The 22,853-nt window shown below is 43.3% G+C and overlaps 1 protein-coding gene across 3 annotated transcripts in view; it reads right to left on the bottom strand.

Annotated features, from left to right (window-relative positions):
- Positions 1 to 10,118: 10,118 nt before the first annotated feature.
- LPAR1 (lysophosphatidic acid receptor 1) overlaps positions 10,119 to 22,853 on the bottom strand; it is a 75,847-nt gene continuing 63,112 nt past the window's right edge. For all 3 annotated transcript variants that reach the window (XM_077345280.1, XM_077345279.1, XM_077345281.1), the window contains exon 4: positions 10,119 to 12,096. In XM_077345280.1, the coding sequence (XP_077201395.1) occupies positions 11,795 to 12,096 (302 nt within the window). In that variant the 3' untranslated portion in view covers positions 10,119 to 11,794. The remainder of the gene's footprint in view (positions 12,097 to 22,853) is intronic.

Raw genomic sequence — 22,853 nt, 5'->3', positions numbered from 1 at the left:
GAACAGAAGACCTGGAAAGACATTGCATAACCTCTCACCAAACTTCACCCAGTCCAGGAAACCTCCCCAAATTTTCAGGAAGTTCCTTAACCAATTGAGGCAATTGCTTGTAATTTAACATGGTTAGAATCGAGTCAAAACAGTCAATTACAAACAAACCTCAGCTAACATCTGGGAGAGGAAAAGTATGAATGCAAACACATCTCCCAGTGGATTCTGTAAACCTCCATCTCCATTGATGGCACTGTATAAAGTAAGAAATAATAACTGGGGACGTAAATGGGGATGTCAGGGGAGGAGGGCTGGGGAAACTAGAGATGGAGGGCTAGGCTCCCATGATGCTTTGTTGCTATTGCTTGGCCTGCCACAATGTATTTATTTATTGTTTATATACCACCCTTCCTGGGTAGGTTATATTAACAACTCTTCTAATTCTCCCCACAGGCTTCTAGCTGAGACTTCGGTGTCCTGTTCCTGCTCTGACTAGAGACCCTGCCTAAAGGGATAGCCTAGTTTAGGAGCTTAATTAGAAACAGGGAAATCATGGGGACCAGGATTTGGAAAAATGATGATTCCTTTCTGCTTAGCCTAATTTTAACCATGCATTCCTGTCTCTCCGATTTCACCCAGTCGCTAGCTAAGTACTATAAGTTCTTCAAAGTGAGTTTTGAAAACAAGCAAAGGAGCCCAGTGAAATCAACACTTCTTTTTCTGGCAGAGGCTCTGCATCTTTAACTGCAGGGTGCCAGGCAAAAGTTCAACAGTGACAGCTTCCCTTCCCATCTCTTTACCTGACTGTCATGCAGCTGATTTGTAAAAGGCTATGTCAGAAAACTGAGGACTTCAATAATTTACCAGGGACCAGAGAATCGCTACCATGCCCTTTCCCCTAGATTTTATTTTTGATTTTTAAAAAGTTAACTCCAGTTCCAATGAGCCATGTGAGAATATGCGTGCATGAATTATGGCTGACCTGAACAGTCCACCTGCCTTTTTTGTAAATGAACATTGGTCATGCAGGCGTGATGAGCTAAAAATATACTGAAAAAACAAGCCACACAGTCTTGAAACGCTGTTTTCTTTAGTCAACCAAGTGCTTACAATGAGAATTTGGCAGGCACAGGTCGAGAGGGTGATGTTGGAAAATCTAGAGTTCCTGTGAGGCGGTGTGAAGGAATGTGCATTTGCCAATGGACTCAGATCCAGACAATTTGCCTTTGTCATTAATAGCAACCAGGTCAGGCAGCAGTGAGAGATAAAGTGATAACTGACTGTGAATTATTAATTTACTTGTTTAATTTATTTCATTTACACCCTGCCTTTCTCCTCAATGAGAACTCAAAGGAGACTACATCCTCCTCTTGTTCACTTTTCCTCACAACAAACCTCTGAGGTAAATTAGGCTGAGAGAGTCTGCCTGGCCCAAGGTCCTTCAGCAAGCTTCCACAGAAGAGAGAGAAGATTCCAACTTGGGTCTCCCAGACTCTAATCCAGGGGTGGCCAAACTGTGGCTCTCCAGATGTCCATGGACTACAGTTCCCATGAGTTTCTGCTGGCACATGCGGACAGGGGTTCATGGGAATTGTAGTCCATGGGCATCTGGAGAGCTACAGTTTGGTCACCCCTGTCTGACACTATTAATCACACTGGTCTTCTCAATTAAAAATGTGTCAAGCAGCAACTGAAAAGGGAAGCTGTGGGGAAGTCTAAGCACCCAGAGGTTTTTACCGCACTTTCTTCTATAGTTAGTCCTAATGTTACATCACTGTAGCAAAAGTGAAAGCCCACCAAAGCCCTCTGGTGGCATTTGGTGGGGGATGAAGCCATGAGGGATGAAGCAAGAAAAATGGTCTTAGTGTGGGGAGGGCCTTAAAAATTAGCATCTTTCCATCCATACAGCATGCAAACACATTTAAATTGCAATCTTTCTTAAACGATAATAAAAACCCAGGTTTGGGAAAGTTTAGAAGAAAACAGGAGAAGACTCAGAGAGTAAAGATTTAGACTTTATCCTGCTCCAGTTTGGATGCCAAAAAACAGAGCAAAAACTCAGTGCCAAATCAATCAATCAATTAATTAATTAATGTGTATACATCAATCATGATGTGGCAGCAGACTGGAGGTATTTGGTATGTGCATGTTGGAATGATGCTCTGTTTGTCATGTGTTTATCCTGTGAAGATGAGGGAGCAGAGTAGGCTAGTGGATTAACTGTCCCATTCATTTGATGTAGCCACAGTTGTGGTTCTTATTGCATTTGTATCCCACCCGTCCCAATATGTTCCTCCAGGACTGCTTCCAGATTTTGGGGGCCCCTGGGAAGAGTCCTCAGACAGACACATGCTCATAGAATCATAGAGTAACAGAGTTGGAAGTGACCTCCTGGGTCATCTAGTCCAACCCCCTGCACTATGCAGGGCACCTACAATCCTATTGCTCATCCAATGTAACCTGCCACCCCCTTGAACCTTCACAGAAGCAGCCTGTCAGATGGCTATCCAGCCATCTCCCAAGGAACCCTGTTCCACTGAGAAACCACTCTGTCAGGAACTTCTTCCAGATGTTTAGACAGAATGTCTTTTGAATTAATTTCATCCCTCTGGGTCAAGAGAGAACAACTCTGCTCCATCTTCTATATGGCACCCTTTTAAATACTTGAAGATGGCTATCAGATCCCCTCTCAGCCGTCTCCTCTCCAGGCTATACAGACCAAGCTCCCACACCTTTCTTCATACATCTTGGTCTCCAACCTTTCACCATCTTTGTTGTCCTCCTCTGGACACGCTCCAGCTTGTCTACATCCCTCTTCAACTGTGGTGCCCCAAACTGAACACAGTATTCCAAGTGAGGCCACACCAGAGCAGAGCAAAGCAGTATCATCACCTCCTGTGATCTGGACATGATACTCCTTTTGATACAGCCCAAAACCCCATTTGCCTTTTTAGCCATCGAGTCACAATGCTGACTCATGTTCAATGTATGCTCCCCACTATGTCCCCTATTCTGACCAGCATCCCATGTGCACCGACCTCCCTGTGTATCCTACCTCTCCCCATTTGAAAGCTCTCCCTACTATCTGCAATCACAACTGCCTATGCTGCCTGCACACCCTTGCCCTAATGGTGCTGGGTAGTGGGTGCACCTAGAGTGCCATTGCTGTGGACACTAGGAATGCCAATGTTTTAGGTATTGCCCATGTTCCCCTCTCCAGCAGCATGTACAACTGGGCGCACCAGTGACCAAGCCCTCACAAGCAAGCAGGGGAAGGGGGTGAGTGCAGGCCCCTGAGGAATTGTGTGCTGAGGGAGTCAGCAGCAATGGGTCCATCCAGAATCTGTGCCCTGGCAAATGGCCCACCTCAGGGTATGCTGATGCCAGCTCTCTGTCCCTCAGCTCTAAGGAATATTCATCTTATGGAGGATAAAATAAACAAGAGGGATTGGATTCTTTTTTTGCGTGATGCTTGCAGTCAACTGGCAAATCTTGACATTTGAGAAACTTTGCTGAAGGCCCTGCTACACTTGACCATTCTATTTTGATCCAGCATGTGAGGTTGTTTATTTCTTCAAAGGGCTTGCTGGGTGAAAGATCAAAGAGCAGCCTTGGAATCTGCAATTTTGCTAGTGTGATAGATGCTTTCCCATCCAAGGAAGAAGTGGTCCCCAGACTGGGCCTTCTCCTGCGACGCCCATCCTTGCTCAACAACATGGCCTGCTTTCAAAAGTGGGGTCGGCTTCTGGGAAGGGAATTTAGAAAATCCCCAAGTCATTCATGCAAAAGTTAAGCCCCGAACATTCTTCCACACTCCCTCGCCTTGGTAAACAAGTGATGGGAGGAACATTCTTCAGGGTTGCCCAATTTCTCTGTGCTTTTAACTTCTCTGTGTTGGCAACATGGCTGAGGATGTTTGGTGTGTGAGCAAGTGCGAAGATGAGCAAATGTGCCTCCTGACAGCTGAGCAAACTCTAGAGGCAACCCAGCAGCTCATAAAAGGCCATAAGGAATAAGCAGGACAACATGTGTGGCATGGCCCCCACAGGCTAGAACAGTTGTCTTGCAGGAGGGAAAATTTAATCCTGAAGTCTCATCTCTGTGAACAGTAAAGGCCATGTGTGTAAATAAGAGAAAGAGACCCTGGTATGATATTCACTTGAGTTTCAAGGGTCCTCTGGATTAAATGGGAGCCAGTGTGGAACAGGAGCTATAAGGTCAGACTAGGATCTGAGAGACAGGTTCAGATCTTGACTTTTCCATGGGATCTTGCTGGGTGACCTTGGGCCCATCACACACTGTCTCACTCTCAGTGTAATCTACTTCATAGGGTTCTTTGTTGTGAGGCTAAAACAGAGGAGGAAAGAATGATAGTTTAAGCTGCTTTTGGTCCCCACTGGACACAAAAGTGGGGTTTAAATCAATCCAAGGATGTTTAGAGAGGCCAGGGATATGTTTCTTTAAGGGCCAAGAGAGCCAGTGTGGTGTAGTGGTTAAGAGTGCCAGCCTCTAATTAGCCAGGTCACCAGCTTACCCCTGTCGTATCCCTTGAGGCACTAAATCGAAGCCTGGGGGGGGGGGAGTTTATCACCGCTATGGATGGGGTTTTATTTGGTTTTAGTTTTTAAGGGGATTTTATTGAGGGCACTATATGATGTTACCTGCCACGAGCCACTGTGTGGGAGTGGCAGGCTAAAAATCAAATTAATCAATCAATAATTGGGGGAACACAGTGGGGTCAGTTAGAGTTCTCACCTTCCTCACAAGGTGTGTGCTGTGGGGAAAGGAAAGAAAAGGAATTTGCAAGTCACTTGGGGACTCCTTCAAGAAGTGAAAAGTTGTGTATAAAAACCACCTCTTCTTCTCTATTCACAGTGCCCATAGTCCAAGGGACCAGGGCCGTAGCTTACAAGCAGAGTTAATGGAAAGAGATGGCCTTCCAGAAGCATGCTGTAGCTGCCAGTGAGACCTGGGTGTAAACTGCACGGAGCTTTTATTCCAACCCCAGGTCGATTCAGTCCCTGCCCTCTACACAGAATGCGATTTCCATTTGGATTTGGGGCGATTTAAATTTTCCTTCTGCAGCAAGAAGGATTGATCCGGAGTGACCCTACCTTTATTGTGCGATATCTTAGAGTGCTTTTAATCCTGAATATATTATAAAATCGCGTTGCTTTGAATCTGGGCTCTCCTCCGTGGTAGAGGACCCGTGATTGGCTACAGGTGGTCATGTGACAAGCCTGCCTTAAAGGAGAAGCCCCTAATTTCTCTCAACTTCTGTTGGCCTTGGATTTTTTTTGTTCCTTCTTCGTTCCCCCCCCTTCAACAAAAGAAAGGATTTTTTCCTCCCTCCTCTGACTTCTTGGATCTTCTCCCCCCTTCAAGAAAACAAAAAAAGAGTCTCCATTTGCCTCCCCCCCTCTTCTGAGCCTCCCTAACCACGTGCAGAAGACTTTCCTGTTTCAATGGGGAGCGGGGGGAGAGGAAGACTCGAGTTCAAAGCGATCTGAATTCAACAGGATTGACAATAGAATAAACAAAATAAGTGCAGACTCTGCCCTAGTTGAATATGTTGGAAGTTTGGGGGCAGCCTTCCAACGACAGGGTGGGATTGCTTGCCTAGCTAAATAATTAGAACTAGTTGGGCAGAGTGTGAATATTTCAAATGAAGGGGAAGAGGCTGGGTTAGAGCTGTGCCATAAGATTCAGGGCAGGCATCTTCTCTGAAGCTTCGGACAACTGCGCCACTACCACAGACTGAGCCAGCCAAGGAGTAATCCTAATAGCAGAGCTGGATTTACACCCAAACTAAGGAAAGTATAGCTCAATGCCATATGAGATGCCTGAAAAGAAGGAGGTGGGTGGGAATCAAGAAATCTCATACTTTAATTAAAGCACAATCAGTTTTAGTAATACTATGGGGCTTCTTCAAGGGAGGGAAGGCCACATGGTATATAGTCTGATCTCATCAGATCTTGGAAGATAAGCAGGGTCAATGCTTGGAATGGAGACCACCAAGGAAGACCCTGCAGAGGAAGGCAATGCAAACCACCTCTGCTTCTCCCTTGCCTTGAAAGCCCCTTGCTTGGGTTGCCTTAATACAGCTATGACTTGAAGCCACTTTACACACAAAGGGTTTCTTCTGCTTGACATAGCTTAGGCCAGGGGTAGTCAAACTGCGGCCCTCCAGATGTCCATGGACTACAATTCCCAGGAGCCCCCTGCCAGCGAATGCAAGTCACAGCGAATGCTGGCAGGGGGCTCCTGGGAATTGTAGTCCATGGACATCTGGAGGGCCGCAGTTTGACTACCCCTGGTTTAGGCTCTCAGTATCCTGCCTGATCATTATACATTGGCTTTTTCTAACCAGTGCTCCTGTACACTCAAAATGTTTACTGCACTTATTCAGAAGACTAAGCCCCCCCCCCCCCACCATATGCAGGTTGGGAAATCTGTGGTATTTCTGTAGACTTTCCAAAAGGCGGCCGGGAGGGGGGGGGGAGAACAACCCATCATCCAACCTATATAGGAGATCCTGGCTGAGGACACATGTCACAATATCAGTATAATTTAAAGCACTTTTCTTGCCCTGATTTAAAACAAATACTGTATTTTAAGGCAGAAACTTGTTGTAGCTAGCCCTCACAGTGTACTTTCGACAGCCTCTGCCAACTTATTCTAATGGCAGCATTATCAGGAACAAGGAGTAGAAGACCCTCTTCCTAGGATTTTAAGGTGACTGAGGTCAGCTGATGTTCCTCAGCTCTGGCTGGGCTTTATCAGATCCATCAACACGTAACCTGCAAAACTTGCTGCAGTGTTGATCTATGCCAGATGGGTTTGCCTGGCCCCAGGCAGAGAAACGGAGTCAATTAACCTTTGCAAGGTCAACATCTTATCCAGTCCTACACTGGGGATGGCTGGGAAAGTTCAGGGACACCCTCCTCAGTCACAGCACCCAATTTAGGCTGCCAGATTTGCATGACACAAATATTCTCATCAGTTACCTTTGCACCCACTGATTTACCAGCAGAGTTCACTTAGTTGTATAACCTATATGTTTTGGAGAAGACAAGTTTGTTAGTTTTTTAAGGAAAAAGTTGATTTCATATCTAATAGAATACAGAAGAAAAACCAAGAGTTTAGTAGAACCTTAAAGACTAACAAAATTTGTGGCAGGGTATTTGTGAATCCCTGCTCATTTCTTCAGTTACAGACACTCATGAGAGCTCATCCCCTGCCACAAATTTTTGTTAGTCTTTAAGGTGCTACAGGAATCTTGTTCTTTTCTCTTGCTACAGACGGACTACAGTGGGTAGCCATGTTGGTCTGAAGCAGCAGAACAAATTATGAATCCAGGGGTACCTTTAAGACCAACAAAGTTTTATTCAAGGAAGAAGCTTTGATGTACATGCACACTTCTTCAGATACAATATTGTATCTGAGGAAGTGTGCATGCACATGAATGCTCATAACTTAAATAAAAAATTGTTGGTCTTAAAGGTGCCCCTGGACTCATAATTTGTTCTACAGACAGACTAACATGGCTATCCATTTTGATTCATAAACTAATATTTTTGTAATGGTCTCTCATTCCAAGGACAGCTCACAATCATATCTGGGGTGTCAAAACAAATTCTGAAATGTTGCTAGTTTGATACAGACTTTGAAGCTTTGAACATGTTAAACTTACAAGCAAGTTTCAACAGTAAAAAGTAGACAACAATATTAATATTCAGGTTTTGTGGATTAAGAATTTTTTTCTAATCTGACCTCTGCTTGCTGATCATTCTTTTTGTTGTACTGATGACCCAAGAAGGATTGGCTATGTTTACAGAATGGCTGTAAATTAGGAGACAAGAATGCTATGGTGTAGATTTCTGACGCAGGTCCCTGAAGAGATGGCAAATAGTTTTCTGAATAAGTAAAAAAAAAAAAACCCCAGAAATTATTCAACTATTTGGAAATATTTGGTGTAAAGATAAAAACTTTGCAGTCAGCCTGAATTTTTGATCTTCTAAATCAGGCTTTCTCAGCCAGTGTTCCATGACAACTTATGTTATTTTGAAGATATACATGGGCTTGAACTTTCTAAAGGACCTGAAGGAATTAGAAGCCTATTCATGGGCTGTTCTTACTTGCAAATGTCAAATTAAGGAAACTATAGACAGGCTGATGTTTAGCTATTTCACGTAGAATAAAGAGAGTCATAGATGGTTTTATTTTCCTGGTTTTCAACAATGCAGCAAATTTGCAGGGAAAAGACTAGCAAGTCCTGTTGTTTGAAATGTTCTACCATAGTTTTCTACCATGCGTTCATACAGATTAGCCTGCATCTGCTTTATAAATCCTGTGGTCTCCATTTGATTTGGTCTACATAAGTAATAGAATGAGCTGGAATCAGAATCACAGAGTTGGAAGAGACCACAAAGGGCCATCTAATCCAGCCCTCCTCCCCCCACCTTCTCAGGGACTTAAAACACACATACTCCTGACAGGGGCTCATCCAATTTCCAATGAAGGAGACTCCACCCCTGGTAGAGTCCTAGTATTGCTTGGCTGTACTGTTCCAAAACACTTTTGAATGTTCCTCTGACATAATTAACTGTTTGCAAGCAGGAATCAAACCTGATTGAGGGATAAAACCTTCTTAGTTCTTTCCTTGATGCGCTTTCTGCTTTTAAAACATGGAGGCTCATTCAGAAATGTGCAGATTTATATACCCTATGGAATGGTGTGGTTCATTCTATCAATTCAGCATTCTTTCAGTCAGAACAGGCCCAGTTCTAAAATGACCAAAGCTCTGGGACCTGATTAAACCATGCCTCTAATTTGAGCATGTTTTGCCTAAATTTGTATTTGTGGCCTAGTAACAAGCATATGCATGGCTGCAGGCATTGTTTGCATAGTATTAACAGCACAGAATAAATAAGTGGACTTCTATGGCTAATGGTGGTTCAGGGTTTAAGGAAACCCCCTAAAGGATCATGATACATTTTTATGAAGTGTAATTTATAAAGGAACTGTGTATTTTGGCTTCCTCATCTTTATGTCAAGGCAGATTAGCTTTCTGGTGCCATTTTTATATCAAATCCGATATGTTTGGGTCCATGAATAAATCTTTAATGTTGATTTAGAAAACATATGCCCTTGATTCTTTGTTTTTCATGTAATAGCTACAGAAATTTTGAAGTAATTACATGCTCTTTTTTATTGAGGGAAATTCTGAAGTTATCAAAATAATATCAAAACAATAAATAATAAGCTAGAAAAGTAATTTCTTACTTTCCCCTACTGTATGCATAATGACAAGCCTCAAACAGTGCCCATCTCCATTTTGAATGGCTTTTCTTTTCTTCTGAAAGGACACAATTCCAGCCTGCAATACTTGAAATATGACTCAGATTGTTTTGAAGCCACTGGTAGTTCTCATACATTTTACATGAGATGCACCATACATTCCTTGCTGTACTTGGGACATTCATTTCAGAGCCATCTTATTCATTAAATGGCATTAAATGATCCTTTATCAAAATGTGTACATGGAACAGCCAGGCACAGCAATTCCAGCATGCTGGGCCATGGTATGCCATTGCTTGTTGTATGTGGTTCTAAACAAGCAGTGATTATTCCCATCTCTTTTCTGTGTGCGGGTATTTAAAAGGCCTGCTTGGAGGCTCTTCACTCACAAGTTGTCATTAGCTGTTTGTCTGCAATTCTTTCATTCACATTCCATCACAAAATATTTTTCTGTGTGGGGCATCATCTGAAGTTTTTACACCTGAATGTTGAATGGGGGGGAGGGCATGGGTTTGGAGATATAGGAGTGCTTGAATAGGCATGCTTTAGTCTTAGCAAGAAATTGGAGGAGTCCTGTTTCACTTGTTCCGGAATAAAAAGATTTCTATCCTCAAAAGTCTGCTTATTGGAAATATTGACAGGAAGCACACAGAAAAGGTCCTGGAAGCATTTTGGGGCACATGTACCCGAAACCGAAGAATAGATGAGGAAGAATGAGGGACATAAGGAAACTCAAAATATAGGAAGTGCTACCTTGCCCTCCAGTGATGTTTAGAATGGCTCAGATATACTGAAAGCTGGCAGGCAAAGATACACCAAACGTTAAATACTCATTGAGAAAACTTTATTAGTGGCTTAGCACAGAGGGTACTTTTCAAAAAAGTTCTAACAGCCTGAATTCATTAGGCAAGTTACACAAGTAAAAAAAAAATTATGGGTTCATTGCTTTCAGTTTCAGTAACAGATTCCTACAATATTTGTCATCCCCAAAAGTAAACGGAAACATTGACTCTGGGTTAACTGGCAGGTGGTCTTCTGGATACGTCCTTCAAGGATCAGCCACGCTTCTCTTTACTTTCATTTCTCACTTTGCATATCACTAAACAGCCCATCTTTATACATACCCTTTACCTTTTTTGACATCGCTATACACGGTTCATAGAAATCTACATATGCTACCCGCACAAACATGGTACTATCTCAGATTTGTTATTGTTCCAGACTGGTAGAATGACAGGTCAATTCAAGCTAGTGTCTTTTCACTTACAGGCAGACTGTGGCCAACTACACACTTACTACAATGGTCCCAAGATCTGGAAAAAGAAAACATTATCCTCTGTCTTCAGTACAGAGTCTTTATAGAGTTACAAAGAGGAAAAGTTTCACTTTACAGTAACCACTTTTCCTAAATATACAGTTTTGCAGAATGGCAGTTTTGCTGGTAGTAATTATTCATGAGATTGCTTGTGGAGGAAGGGGGGATAGTCATTGGAACAAGGCAATAGCTGAATTCTGTTGAAATGGAAAACATTTCTTTAAAAAATCTCTCCCACTCAGTGCAAAACAGTGGACAAGATTCTATTATTTTTTTAATTTAGTTTTTCTTTTTAAAAGCACACTTTCCCCAAAAAGCAACATCCCTTTGGCGTTCTACTATTAAGCATAAGACTCACACCACAAACACATTTCAACACACATGTATTATTGTGCTTCACCATAACCGGTTTGAAAGTGGCTCTTTCAGAGCCTCAAAAAAGATTCCCTTTGTGAACAGCCAGAATTTAGGCACTTTAAAGTCCTGCTGAGTCCAATATAAACGGTTAAGCACATCTGCATATATGCAACACATACGTATCTGGACACTGGTAAACCAAGGCACAGTCGTATCTCACTTAAAACTTTGACCCCTGTAGTAGTTAACCTATTTTTCCCATTGTTATTATTGGCAGTGTATATAAAATATTTTTTCCATTGTTATTGGCAGTGTAAATAAAAATGAAGGCTAAACATAGCTTCCCCTCTATGTCCAGAAAAATGCCCATCACAAAGCATGCTGATGAGGGTAATTATTAAATGAAATGTATTGCTTTTTAAAAAACAACAACAACAACCGAGGAACAAGCCTAAATTTCTAAATACGAAGGCAGTGAAGCAGTTATGAAGCTTAATTAATTGGAAATTATTTCAGTTAGGACCATCATCTGACGAAGGCTGGCTAGAGGAGTTTTAAAATGGCTTTCCCAAAAGTTTTTCAGCTTTCCAATTCTTCATCAGAAGGAAGGGCGGGGGGAGTGAGGATTCTAGCATGGACAGGCGTGGAGACAGGACTCTGGTGCTTAAGTACTATCATCCATTAGTGATTAAGGAAAGAGTTCACAAGTTGGTTATTGTCTTCGTTTTGAAGACCCTCCCCCCCATCAATAGTTTCATAACTAGTTAAAGTTTGCCCAGCACTAAATTCTTGAGTGCGTTTTCCTTTTAAAAGGTACCATCCAGTTCCTTTTCAAACCACGGAATGGTCGTTACTGTGAACTCCAGCCAAGATGGTGTGATTGAGTGAAGAGGCAGAGCGGTCAGAGCCTTCTGTCGGGCCGTTGGCACTCTCGTTGCGCTGACAGCAAAGAATTTGCTTGAAGGTGGCACTCATTTCCTTGTCCCGGTAGGAGTAGATGATGGGGTTCATGGCCGAATTGAATTCCGCAAGTAGCAAGAAGAATTTTTCGTATGCCAGGACGTTACACTGTGGGCAGCAAACATCAAGGAGAAGCAAGACTAAGCCAGGAGTCCAGCAGATTATAAAAGCACCTAGAATGGAAGAGAACATTTTATTTAGGTTATTGTTTGAGTCATCATTTTTCCTGTGGTCCACCAGTACTTCCCCAACTGTATCTGTAGCTTGGACAGGGAACTTCTTCCTTTCTATCTCAAACCCACCACATCTTCTGTTCCATTTACGGGAAATCTATTCTCACTGTGTTGGTTTGCTCTGGACTCAACATATAGGAGGAACAGAATTTGGAATAAGCAAATGTTTGTCTGGAAGTAACACAACTGCATGCTAGGTTTGTACAAATGTGTATGGCTGTTATTGGACTGCCATATATAAATGGCCGCAGTTCTATTAGCAGGCCAGTCTCACTGTCTTGTAATTTTGTCATGATTTCTCTCTTTCTGCTCTGCGCCTTGGATAGGATAGTGGTTACTTTCTGGTTAAGTATTGTCCCCCTTTCTTCCTTACCTAATTAAGAGATTTACTGTGTCAAACTGTGATGTGTGTATAAGGTAAAGGTAAAGGTATCCCCTGTGCAAGCACCGAGTCATGTCTGACCCTTGGGGTGACGCCCTCTAGCGTTTTCATGGCAGACTCAATACGGGGTGGTTTGCCAGTGCCTTCCCCAGTCATGACCGTTTACCCCCCAGCAAGCTGGGTACTCATTTTACCGACCTCGGAAGGATGGAAGGCTGAGTCAACCTTGAGCCGGCTGCTGGGATTGAACTCCCAGCCTTATGGGCAAAGCTTTCAGACGGCTGCCTTACCACTCTGCGCCACAAGAGGCTCTTTGTGTGTATACATAAGACTAAAAAGAACCCTTTTTGCCCTGGGACTCTTGTTCTAGTACTTTGCATGTAGGTCACTCTCTATATAATGGTAAGCCTGATATGGGTACTTATTTTGGTGCTCCTTTTGATTCTCACAACAAATCTTTCAGGAAAATTAAGCTGAGAGTAAATGACTAGTCCAGAGTCATTCTATGTTCTCTTTGATCTTATTTCAGCACTGTAACCAATATACCACGTTGTCTCTTCAACCCATGTTTTGTATTTTCATTTTAGTAAGCACTGTATTACCCTGCCAAGGCTCACTATATACCCCCCCCCCCCGACTAGAGTTAAGACCAGGAAGGAGAGTAGCTTGACTGGGTTTTATGAATCCATTTTAATCTTTTAGTTTAAGTGAAAAATAGTGGATGCAAATGCACTATTAGTGTACTGTAGTAACAGCAGCAGTCAGACAGCTTGATTATACAATCAACAGACCTTCCAATAATGTAGTCATAAAAACAAAATGCAAGAATTGTACATTAGTGTAGTAAATGCCATTCTATAGCTGCATTTCTTCCTTGAAAGTTCTGCTGAATGCTAACTGAAAGGCTCTTTGAACTTGCATGGAATAAAAGGGAGTACAGACCCAATTCAAGTGTATAATATCTGCTTCCTTATTTGCAAAGTGTTTGGTTAAGATACAAATCAGACGCTGGCATGAAATTGTGTTATTTTAAATGAACATTTTGGCACCAGTATTCCTCTACACAGAAAATGTTGCACATAAGTGAGAGGAAATTAAGGTATTTTCTGTGAATGCATATTTCATTTCTGCTCAGATGCTTTTGCTGTTTAACAGCATGCTTTTTTGTTGCATTCACAGACTGCTCATATGCTTTAAGTCTTCCTTTTCTGAAATTAGAGTTTTTCTGCAATTGCAGAAGAAGCTTCATGCTCTGGCTCAAGAGAGAAAAGCCTGCCTAGTTGAGAATATCTCCAACAAGTGAATCTAAATCTGAATAGAGAATCTGCCTGCAGGCTGACAGACAGCAATTCCATTGGTGGTACACTGTGGCAGCAGAGATCCTATTTTGTGAAAAAGAATGAGTGGGTTTAAAGCTGGAGGGGTGAGTTTCTCCCCGGGTCTATCACCCAGGACCTAAGCCAGCTGAATAAATCTCTTGTTCTCTGTGGCCTTGAGGGTGGGTTTTACCATCAAATTGCAAACAAGCAAAGCTAAAGCAGTGAAACAAATGGTGACTTTATTAACCAGTATCAGGAAAAGACTCTTGAAAGCAACAATGTGTCTGCTGACTCTTCTGTCTCTAGGCTCCTGTCCCTCTGAAAGGTATACTGACAGAATGCAGGATCATAGGTAAAGCTGTCCTTAGGGCTGCATGCCCATGATAAGAACAACTACACTGAATTGTTGAAGGCTTTCATGGCTGAAGTTAATTGACCTGTGTGTCCATGGTCTGCTAATTCTATTTATTTATTATATTTAAATGCCACCCTCCACAGAGGCTCAGACAGGCATTTCAGGTTGATAATTGGGAGCCCAACATACCTGAACAGAAAATATTTGAATTGCTCACAGTGAATGCCTGGTAGTAGAGTGGAGCATCATTACAAGTGACCAGCTTTGTCCTGGACCTGCCTTTGGAATGGAATGGAATGCATACACAGAGCCTGTGTGCATACAGATGTACACATATACATCTCTCTCTATGTGACTGGGTATTCCGCTTTTTGAGGATAGGGATGATCCCACTCTCCTAAGTGGATTCACTGTACATGGATTCATTGCACATGCTTGGAACATCTGTCAGGAGTCAATATGGAGGTCTATTTGCAAAGTTCTCCATACAGATGAAATATCTTCTGAATAGGCAAACGTTTGCTTATGATCTAAAACTGAGAGCCAGTGTTGTATCTTAGTTAGTGTCATAGTAGGAACTGGGACATACAATTTCCATTCGCCACTGTATCATGTAAGCTTGCTGGTGTCCCTGAGATGGTCACATATAGGGATGCAAGTCCTCAGGTGGGACCTGGGGATCCCCTGAAATTACAGCTCATCTCCAGGCAACAGAGAGTGGTTTCCTTGGAGAAAATGGATGCTCTGGAGAGTGGATACCAAACCATTAGACTCCACTGAAGTCCCTCCCCCTCCCGGCTCCAACCTCAAAATCTCTAGGTATTTCCCAACCCAGAGCTGGCAATCCTAGTCACACACTCTCTGACTAACTGTCCTCACAGGGTTGTTGTGGTGAGGATAAAATGGAGGAGAATGATGTAATATTCTTTGAGTCCCAGCTAGAGAGTGAGGAGGAATTTAATGTTTTTCTTTTTATTGTTGAGACTCAAGGAGAATGACACACTGTAAAACAATTCTATCAAATACCACGAGACAGCCAACAAACCATGCAACTGATCTAGGATCACAAAAGCCAGAAACAATGCCAAATAAGTATCAGATAGGATACATCATAAACAATGCAGAAAAGAAAAGGTATAGAACTACAAAAGAAGAAAGCAATACACTAAGAGCAAAATATAGGTTATATAAGATAAATGAACTAAATAAACTCATTAAATACAGAGATTGTTTTGGGAAACAGGAATGTATTTGCTTCTTCCAAATCACACTCCTCTGGCAGTCTACTATTCTAAGCTTCCTCACATTCCAGAATATTTCCTCCCGTCCTTCTAGACATGAAAAGGATTGGCACTTTTCATGAATAAGGACGGGAAATGTTTGTTTGATTTGGACAAGGAATCAATGAGGCAAAGCTAGTAGGAATGAAGAAAGGATGCCAAGGCAATAAGGTGAGCATGGCAGAAGGAAAGGGAAGTCATTTCAAGGCTTTGATAAGAGATGAAGCATTCAAAAACCCACATGCATTGCTGAAGTATATTTTGTAACTCCTGGATTCTCAGTCTCTGCTATCCTTGAAATTCAAAGGGAAAGTCCCGTTCATTCCTTATCTCTGTTTCTAAATCTTTTGAAGGAGAATAAAGTGAGAGGGAGTGGGGAAATGAGGCCTTCCACATGTGGAGGGAATACAGGCCAGGGCACATCACTTTTACCTTTACTGGCATTATTAGTCTAACATAGGTAAAGGTAAAGGTATCCCCTGTGCAAGCACCGAGTCATGTCTGACCCTTGGGGTGATGCCCTCTAGCGTTTTCATGGCAGACTCAATACGGGGTGGTTTGCCAGTGCCTTCCCCAGTCATTACCGTTTAGTCTAACATAAATGTATATAAATATGTGTTAAAAGGTATGTTAAAATCATTCAAGCTAAAACTCAAATTTACTATAAATGTTTAGCATATTTGAACAGGGTTAAATAAAGAAATCTGGAGATGACCAGTTACCTGGGGATTCTGGACACTCATTAAAATCCTGAAGCAGCATTGAGGGATTACGGATGCCTACTCTCACTAGGAGCCTCTTGTGGCACAGAGTGGAAAGGCAGCAGATATGCAGTCTGAAAGCTCTGCCCACGAGGCTGGGAGTTCAATCCCAGCAGCCGGCTCAAGGTTGACTCCGCCTTCCATCCTTCCGAGGTCGGTAAAATGAGTACCCAGCTTGCTGGGGAAGGCACTGGCAAACCACCCCATATTGAGTCTGCCATGAAAACGCTAGAGGGCGTCACCCCAAGGGTCAGACATCACTTGGTGCTTGCACAGGGGATACCTTTACCTTTACTCTCACTAGAGGCTTTATAATTTGGTCTGAGGAGGATAGTGTAGTGGGATGTGTTCCATGGTCTTTGTGCAGGAGCAGATCCTCTTGGTAAAGGGAACTTTTATATATCAACCCTTAATTACGGCAGTTGGTGGTGCATTTAAATGTGCCGGCACAAAATTTTGTTTCAGAGAAGGTGATATTAATAGAGAGAAGTATTCCAGAGCCTTCCCAGCCAATGGGTATATATTAAAGAAGATGGGAAAGCATATTTTGTGTGCTCTGGCTACTAAAGAAGTGTGTATTGAAGCAGTGTGGGGCATTGGGGTTACACTGAACGAGGATGGAAGATATCTAGGTTCAAATTTCCACTCAGCTATGATGCTAAACATTTGGCCTTGGTTATGTTACTTTTTTTCAGTCTTGTAAAGATAAAATGAGAGAAAGCCACTCTGCATTCCTCAGAGGAAGGGTGGGAATTATTAAATGTACGTGACAAAAATGAAATATGTTTTGTGATTCCTTCGCGGCATGGTGGGGATTGCCTGTCAACTGGGTCTGCCTCATTGTGAGCTGACTGGTGATTTCAGCATACAATGAAGTAATCAGAGATGTCCTTCTTCCTCCACCAAATGTAATTTATACTGGGTTTGACCCAAAGCTCAACAGAAAGGAATGTGAACTGACCCCTAAGTGAGGGAGAAAAGTGCCAGAAGTTCTTCCAGGAATCTCATTTGGGGTTTCTGTATGTTGCAAACCATCCTTTATTTTTTTTTATTTTACATCCTTTGCTACTGGTGAATGAGGCATCTTAGCATGCTTAACAGAAGAAGAGATAAGGAAAGGCCAAGAACCCAGCAAGCAGGGGAGGAAAGTCACTGTGCAAAGTATGCATAGCCATGCCAGGTTCCAAAAAGACCTCCTACTGTGCCACTGTGTTCAGCTCAGACCACTTTGCAGTCTTCCATTATTGGGGCTTAAACACAATGCAAGTCTGAGATGTTGTAATAAGCCTGGCCTATACTTTCAACGATTAACAAAAACCAGTGCCTGCCTTTTTTGATTCTGATGGATGAGGCGTCATTAATATCATTGCAAAAGGACCAAAAGGCAGCAGATAATAGAAATTTTCATTTAATTTCAACCGGGGGGGGGGGTTAAGGGCTGCATTTTTCCGTGACTCACAAAATTTACATTTTTTATAACAAGGAAGTCTTTAAATGGGAACAGTCAGGATTTCCAATGGTATCTAAAACCAGAGAGAAATGTGAAATTAATGTTATAAATGAATCCCAGCTGTTGCCGAGGCGATCTGAAATATTTATTCACTAACAAAAGATATAACACAGTCCCTAAGGAATCTTATCCCTGCCAAAGGCCAGACACAAACAGGAAGTGTTTGTGTCTTTATCATATTGTATCAATTATACGACGACTTCGCTACTTGGGTTCAGTGAAGAGGCTACTAAAAATGCAAGGGATATGGCACTGAACCGTAAGAGTAATTTAGCCAGTGTTGGTGCTTTAAAAAGCTGGAAAATTATACAGAGTACAGCAGTTTTAACTTGATGCTTCAGAGATTACTTAGGAACTATTCCTTTTTGTTGTTGTTTTCTTTTCCCTTCTGATTGGGATATTACTCTGTTCTCTAAATGCTTCAAGGAGGAAGACACAGTAAACAGATGGCTTTTCCCCCTTAGGTAACAGCGTTTACTGTATCATCCTTTTCAAAGAATTTGAATAGGGTTGTTGAGTTGTGAAAAGTGAATTTCACAAATGTTTTCTCATCCCTAACAGTGCTCCCTAGAAAATCCCCCCCTCCCAAAAAAAAGGATAACAAATACTTTGGGCTGTTGCCATGATAACTGGGCCAGTTCCCTGAACTCCTGTGTTTCATTGGTGGTTTGTCTACCAGCGTAGCATGGAAAGACTAAATGGCAGTGCACTTGCTGGGGTAATGGCCCAATTCATTTCCTTTTCTACCTTTGATTCAGAGAGTGGGCAGATAAAACCATTCATTCTGAATGTAAAAGCAAGGAAAGAGGAAATGAGACTGCTGACAGTCAGGCCAATACACACCTTCTTTCTCCTCCATTCTGAGGGTTTCACTTGTCTCCACTGTCACTGCCCCACAGCCAGGCTAGACTTGCTACCTGACACCATGTCATCACATTTGATAGGTGATCCCTGATTGGCTACGACTGTTTTATGAACAGGGAATTGGACTAGATGGGCTGTATGGCCCCTTCCAACTCTATGATTCTACTAGCAAGAAAGCCCATTGCAACCAGGAATGCAATGGGCGCTAGGACCCAGGGGACACCAGGAGGTGTTTTTTTTTCTGCTGCGTGGAGCTGTGAAAGGCTCCGACAGGGTTTTTTTGTTTTCTGCTGCTTGGAGCTGGGAAAGGCTCCTACAGGGTTTTGTTTTCTGCTGCTTGGATCTGTGAAAGGCTCCTTCCGGGGTTTTTTTTCTGCTGCTTGGATCTGTGAAAGGCTCCTGCAGGGTTTTTTTTTCCTGCTAGCTCTCGTGGGCGTGCCGGCTTGGAGCTCCTACAGGGGTTTTTTTCCTGCTGCTTGGAGCTGGGAAAGGCTCCTTCAGGGTTTTGTTTTCTGCTGCTTGGATCTGCGAAAGGCTCCTACAGGGTTTTTTTTTTCTGCTGCTTGGATCTGTGAAAGGCTCCTGCAGGGTTTTTTTTTTCTGCTAGCTCTCGTGGGCGTGCCGGCTTGGAGCTCCTACAGGGAGCTGCTGCTTGGAGCTGGGAAAGGCTCCTTCAGGGTTTTGTTTTCTGCTGCTTGGATCTGTGAAAGGCTCCTGCAGGGTTTTTTTTTTCTGCTAGCTCTCGTGGGCGTGCCGGCTTGGAGCTCCTACAGGGGTTTTTTTTCCTGCTGCTTGGAGCTGGGAAAGGCTCCTTCAGGGTTTTGTTTTCTGCTGCTTGGATCTGTGAAAGGCTCCTACAGGGTTTTTTTTTCTGCTGCTTGGAGCTGTGAAAGGCTCCTTCCGGGGTTTTTTTTCTGCTGCTTGGAGCTGTGAAAGGCTCCTGCAGGGTTTTTTTTTTCTGCTAGCTCTCGTCGGCGCGGCGGCTTGGAGCTCCTACAGGGGTTTTTTTTTCTGCTGCCTCTCGTCGGCGCGGCGGCTTGGAGCTCCTACAGGGGTTTTTTTTTCTGCTGCCTCTCGTCGGCGCGGCGGCTTGGAGCTCCTACAGGGGTTTTTTTTTCTGCTGCCTCTCGTCGCGCTAGCGGCGAAAGGCTCCTCCGGGGGTGTTTTTTTTTTTCTGCAGCTTCTCGGCGGCTGGAGTCTTGTGTTGTGTTTGCGGCGGGGGCTTCCTTGGGGCCGGCCTGCTTCGCGCCTCTCACCACGTCAGGCCGGGAGCAACTGCGAGCCGCGCTGAGCGCGGCTCGCAGTTGCTGGGGCTGGGAATCGGAGGGACCAATCGGCAGGCGCTTCGCGCCTGCCGTTTGGTCCCTCCGGTTGTCTGTCATGAGGAAGGGTCCAATCCGGACCCTTCCTCATCCCGGACACATCCCGCCCCAGAACCCCTTACTGTTTTATTTAGTCCGTGGCGCCCGCGGCGCCACGGGCGGTGTACAGATGAAGAACTCGTGGCGTTGGGAGAGGTGGAGAGGGAGAACACAGTGGCTGCTGTCAGCCACAAAATTGATTGAGTCCTGAGTTTCCTAACAAGTTGGTCTCATTTAATGATGCTTTCTTCTGGTTAGACATGTTTAAGAGTAGACAATAATGGCTACATGAAATGTTTTAATTCATTGACTCAGTTCTGGCCTTTGTCTGCCCAGCCTTCTCTACTCCCTGAGCCCCTTTTTAAGCAAAGACGGTGGTGCACATCAGGGCAGGTAGGGCAGCCTAGGGTTTTATTTTGCCACAGAAGATAAGGTGGATGTGTATGCATTTCACTAGCACTATTATGTGTCTTTCAAGATAATCAAGGTAACTTGTGGCAAACGTTAGATCTGGATGCTCTTGCTTGTTTGAGTAGGTGCTATTTGCCCAAGTTCAAGGAGGTGTCTTGTGTGAGCTTCCAAGTCCATTCATAAAAAGACCAACATGAGCTGATCTGGACAGCACTTTGTGTCATTGGCATGAACCAAACAACGTAGTGTCCCTGAGCAGGCATCAGACAACATAACAGCTGGCTAATTAAAGGATTGAGGTTTTTTAAAGGATGGGGAACAGGAGAGTGAATTTAGGGCCTATTCACTTGCTCCCATCTTAAGCTGTCAAAGATGAATTAAGCTCATTATTTAATAATAGCTGAATGAAGCAGGTTGATTTTCAATGGCTCCCACACTCTGGGCATTGTTTTGGGAAGCGCCATGTCCGTGCAAGAGCACAATATCTTAAAAAAAAAAGGAATCTAAAGAGATTCCTTAACACACTAACAGAGCTGAGATTTTCCCACAGCAAACAATGATGTCTAAAGGGGCTTGTTATTTTAGAAAATGGTCCTTTGAGAACATCCCCTCTTTAAGAAGTGCACAGATGGGAGAACTCAAGTGTAGGCAAGCTGCCTGCACTGACAAGCTCAAGTGTAGCCAAATTGCTAGTCAACATTTAAGACCTTCACCAAGTATGTTCAACTTAAAAACATGTTTGCCAAATTGGCTTTTAAAGGCAAAATTAATTCACTGAATGTCTGTTAATGCCTAAAAGTATTTTGAAAGTAAGGTAAGAGCAAGAAAGAGTTCATTTGGCAATAAAGCTCACTACTTTCCCTTGTCAATGATCAAATATCAAGAAGGTTTACGTAAAATATTAGACTCACCACTAGAGGTCATCTGAAGCACGACATGGACAGCAAGCACACACCAAATGCAAGTCATCAGTCACAAAACAATGCCTTTCCAACTGATTTGCTTATGTAACAACTTTCTCATTTCTTTATTGTGACAGTGATAATGAAAAATCCTTCAGTAATGAAATATGACAGTCTTCACAGCATTCCTCATTATTTAGATGCAACTAGGGGTACAATAATATTACTTTTGAATTTAAAAAATCCTTTGTATTTACCAAACAGATAATCAAGAACACAATTATGCATGGGCACGAACCAAGAAAATGTAATTTGGTTCATGGAGTGCATGGTTTGTGAACCACAAACAGTCATGAACTTTCTGATGCTAGACGAACCTGTTCAGTTTGGGATGATAAAACATCCCCTCCTGGCATGTTAGAGACACCAAACCCAGAGGATCTCTGGCTGGATCCTCCATACATGCCTTCCAGGTTAGGTGAAGATTGGATTTTCAGGGTCTGAGGTATGGCATCCCAAAGAATGTGCCCCCAAGAAAGTGCTTTCTGGGGAAATGACAGGCACAGGTTCAAGAGTGTATAGCACATATCCTCTGGAAGCTAGAGTCACCACCAAGTATGCCAGGGATGTCCAGATGACTCTCTTCTACCTGCCCACCAAGTGTGACGAGGATTGGATTCACTGAATCTTAGTTATGGCCCCTCCAAAGAAAGAGCCTCTATCTTCCATTGTTTCCAATGGGTAAAGAAACAGCAAAAAAAAAAAAAAAAGGGGGGGGAACAATAGAAGGCCCACAGAACAGAATCAAAATCTCAGAGAACCTTTGCAGTAGAAACAGAAGGTAAAGGCATTTTTGCAAGCCCAGACGAACCAGTGCGAAGTGCCCAGCAGAACCAGTACCACTGCAAACCCAACAGGACTTAAAGTCAAGCCAGGAAAGTGCTTTGGGAGGAACTGTCAGGCATCGGTTCAAAGTGTACAGAATAGGCTCTCACAAAGTACACACACCAAACACAAAGAGAATCTCACTCTGCCACCTGCTCTTCGACAACTTCTCCAAGTTGGAGGCAGATAACATTTTGGGGGTTCCAGTTATGGACCCCCCCAAAAGATCTCTCCAGTACTCACTCTGGAAAAGACAGAAGCAGTTACAACTGGAGCCTAGCTCAGGAAGAAGCAAGAAACATCAAACTTTCAGGCAAACTTCACCTGGGCAATTCCATCCCCGGCTAGACATTCGAAACAAGGCAAACATCCTTCCTATACTTGTAGCCCACCTCCAAGTCTCCAAAGCCAGGTTCTAAAGGACAGAAAGGTGGACATTCCCAAAGGTAGACATTTCAACAGCGGCTCCCCCTACACCACAATGGCTTAGATGATAGCATTTACTGTATCACCCTTTGCCAGTTGAAATTGGATAGAAAGGCAGATATGACAAGACACATCCGACAGAGGCTCCTCAAAGTTACCCCATGACAATAGCTTGGTAGCCCCCCCCCCCCACAGCCCCATCAGACAAGCAAGGGAAATGTGCCCAGTGCCTACAACTCTC

This window comes from Paroedura picta, chromosome 7 (genome assembly GCF_049243985.1).
Source record: "Paroedura picta isolate Pp20150507F chromosome 7, Ppicta_v3.0, whole genome shotgun sequence".
Lineage (NCBI taxonomy): Eukaryota > Metazoa > Chordata > Lepidosauria > Squamata > Gekkonidae > Paroedura > Paroedura picta.
The sequence above is the reverse complement of the archived record's forward strand: the minus strand, read 5'-3'. Positions and strand labels throughout refer to the sequence as shown.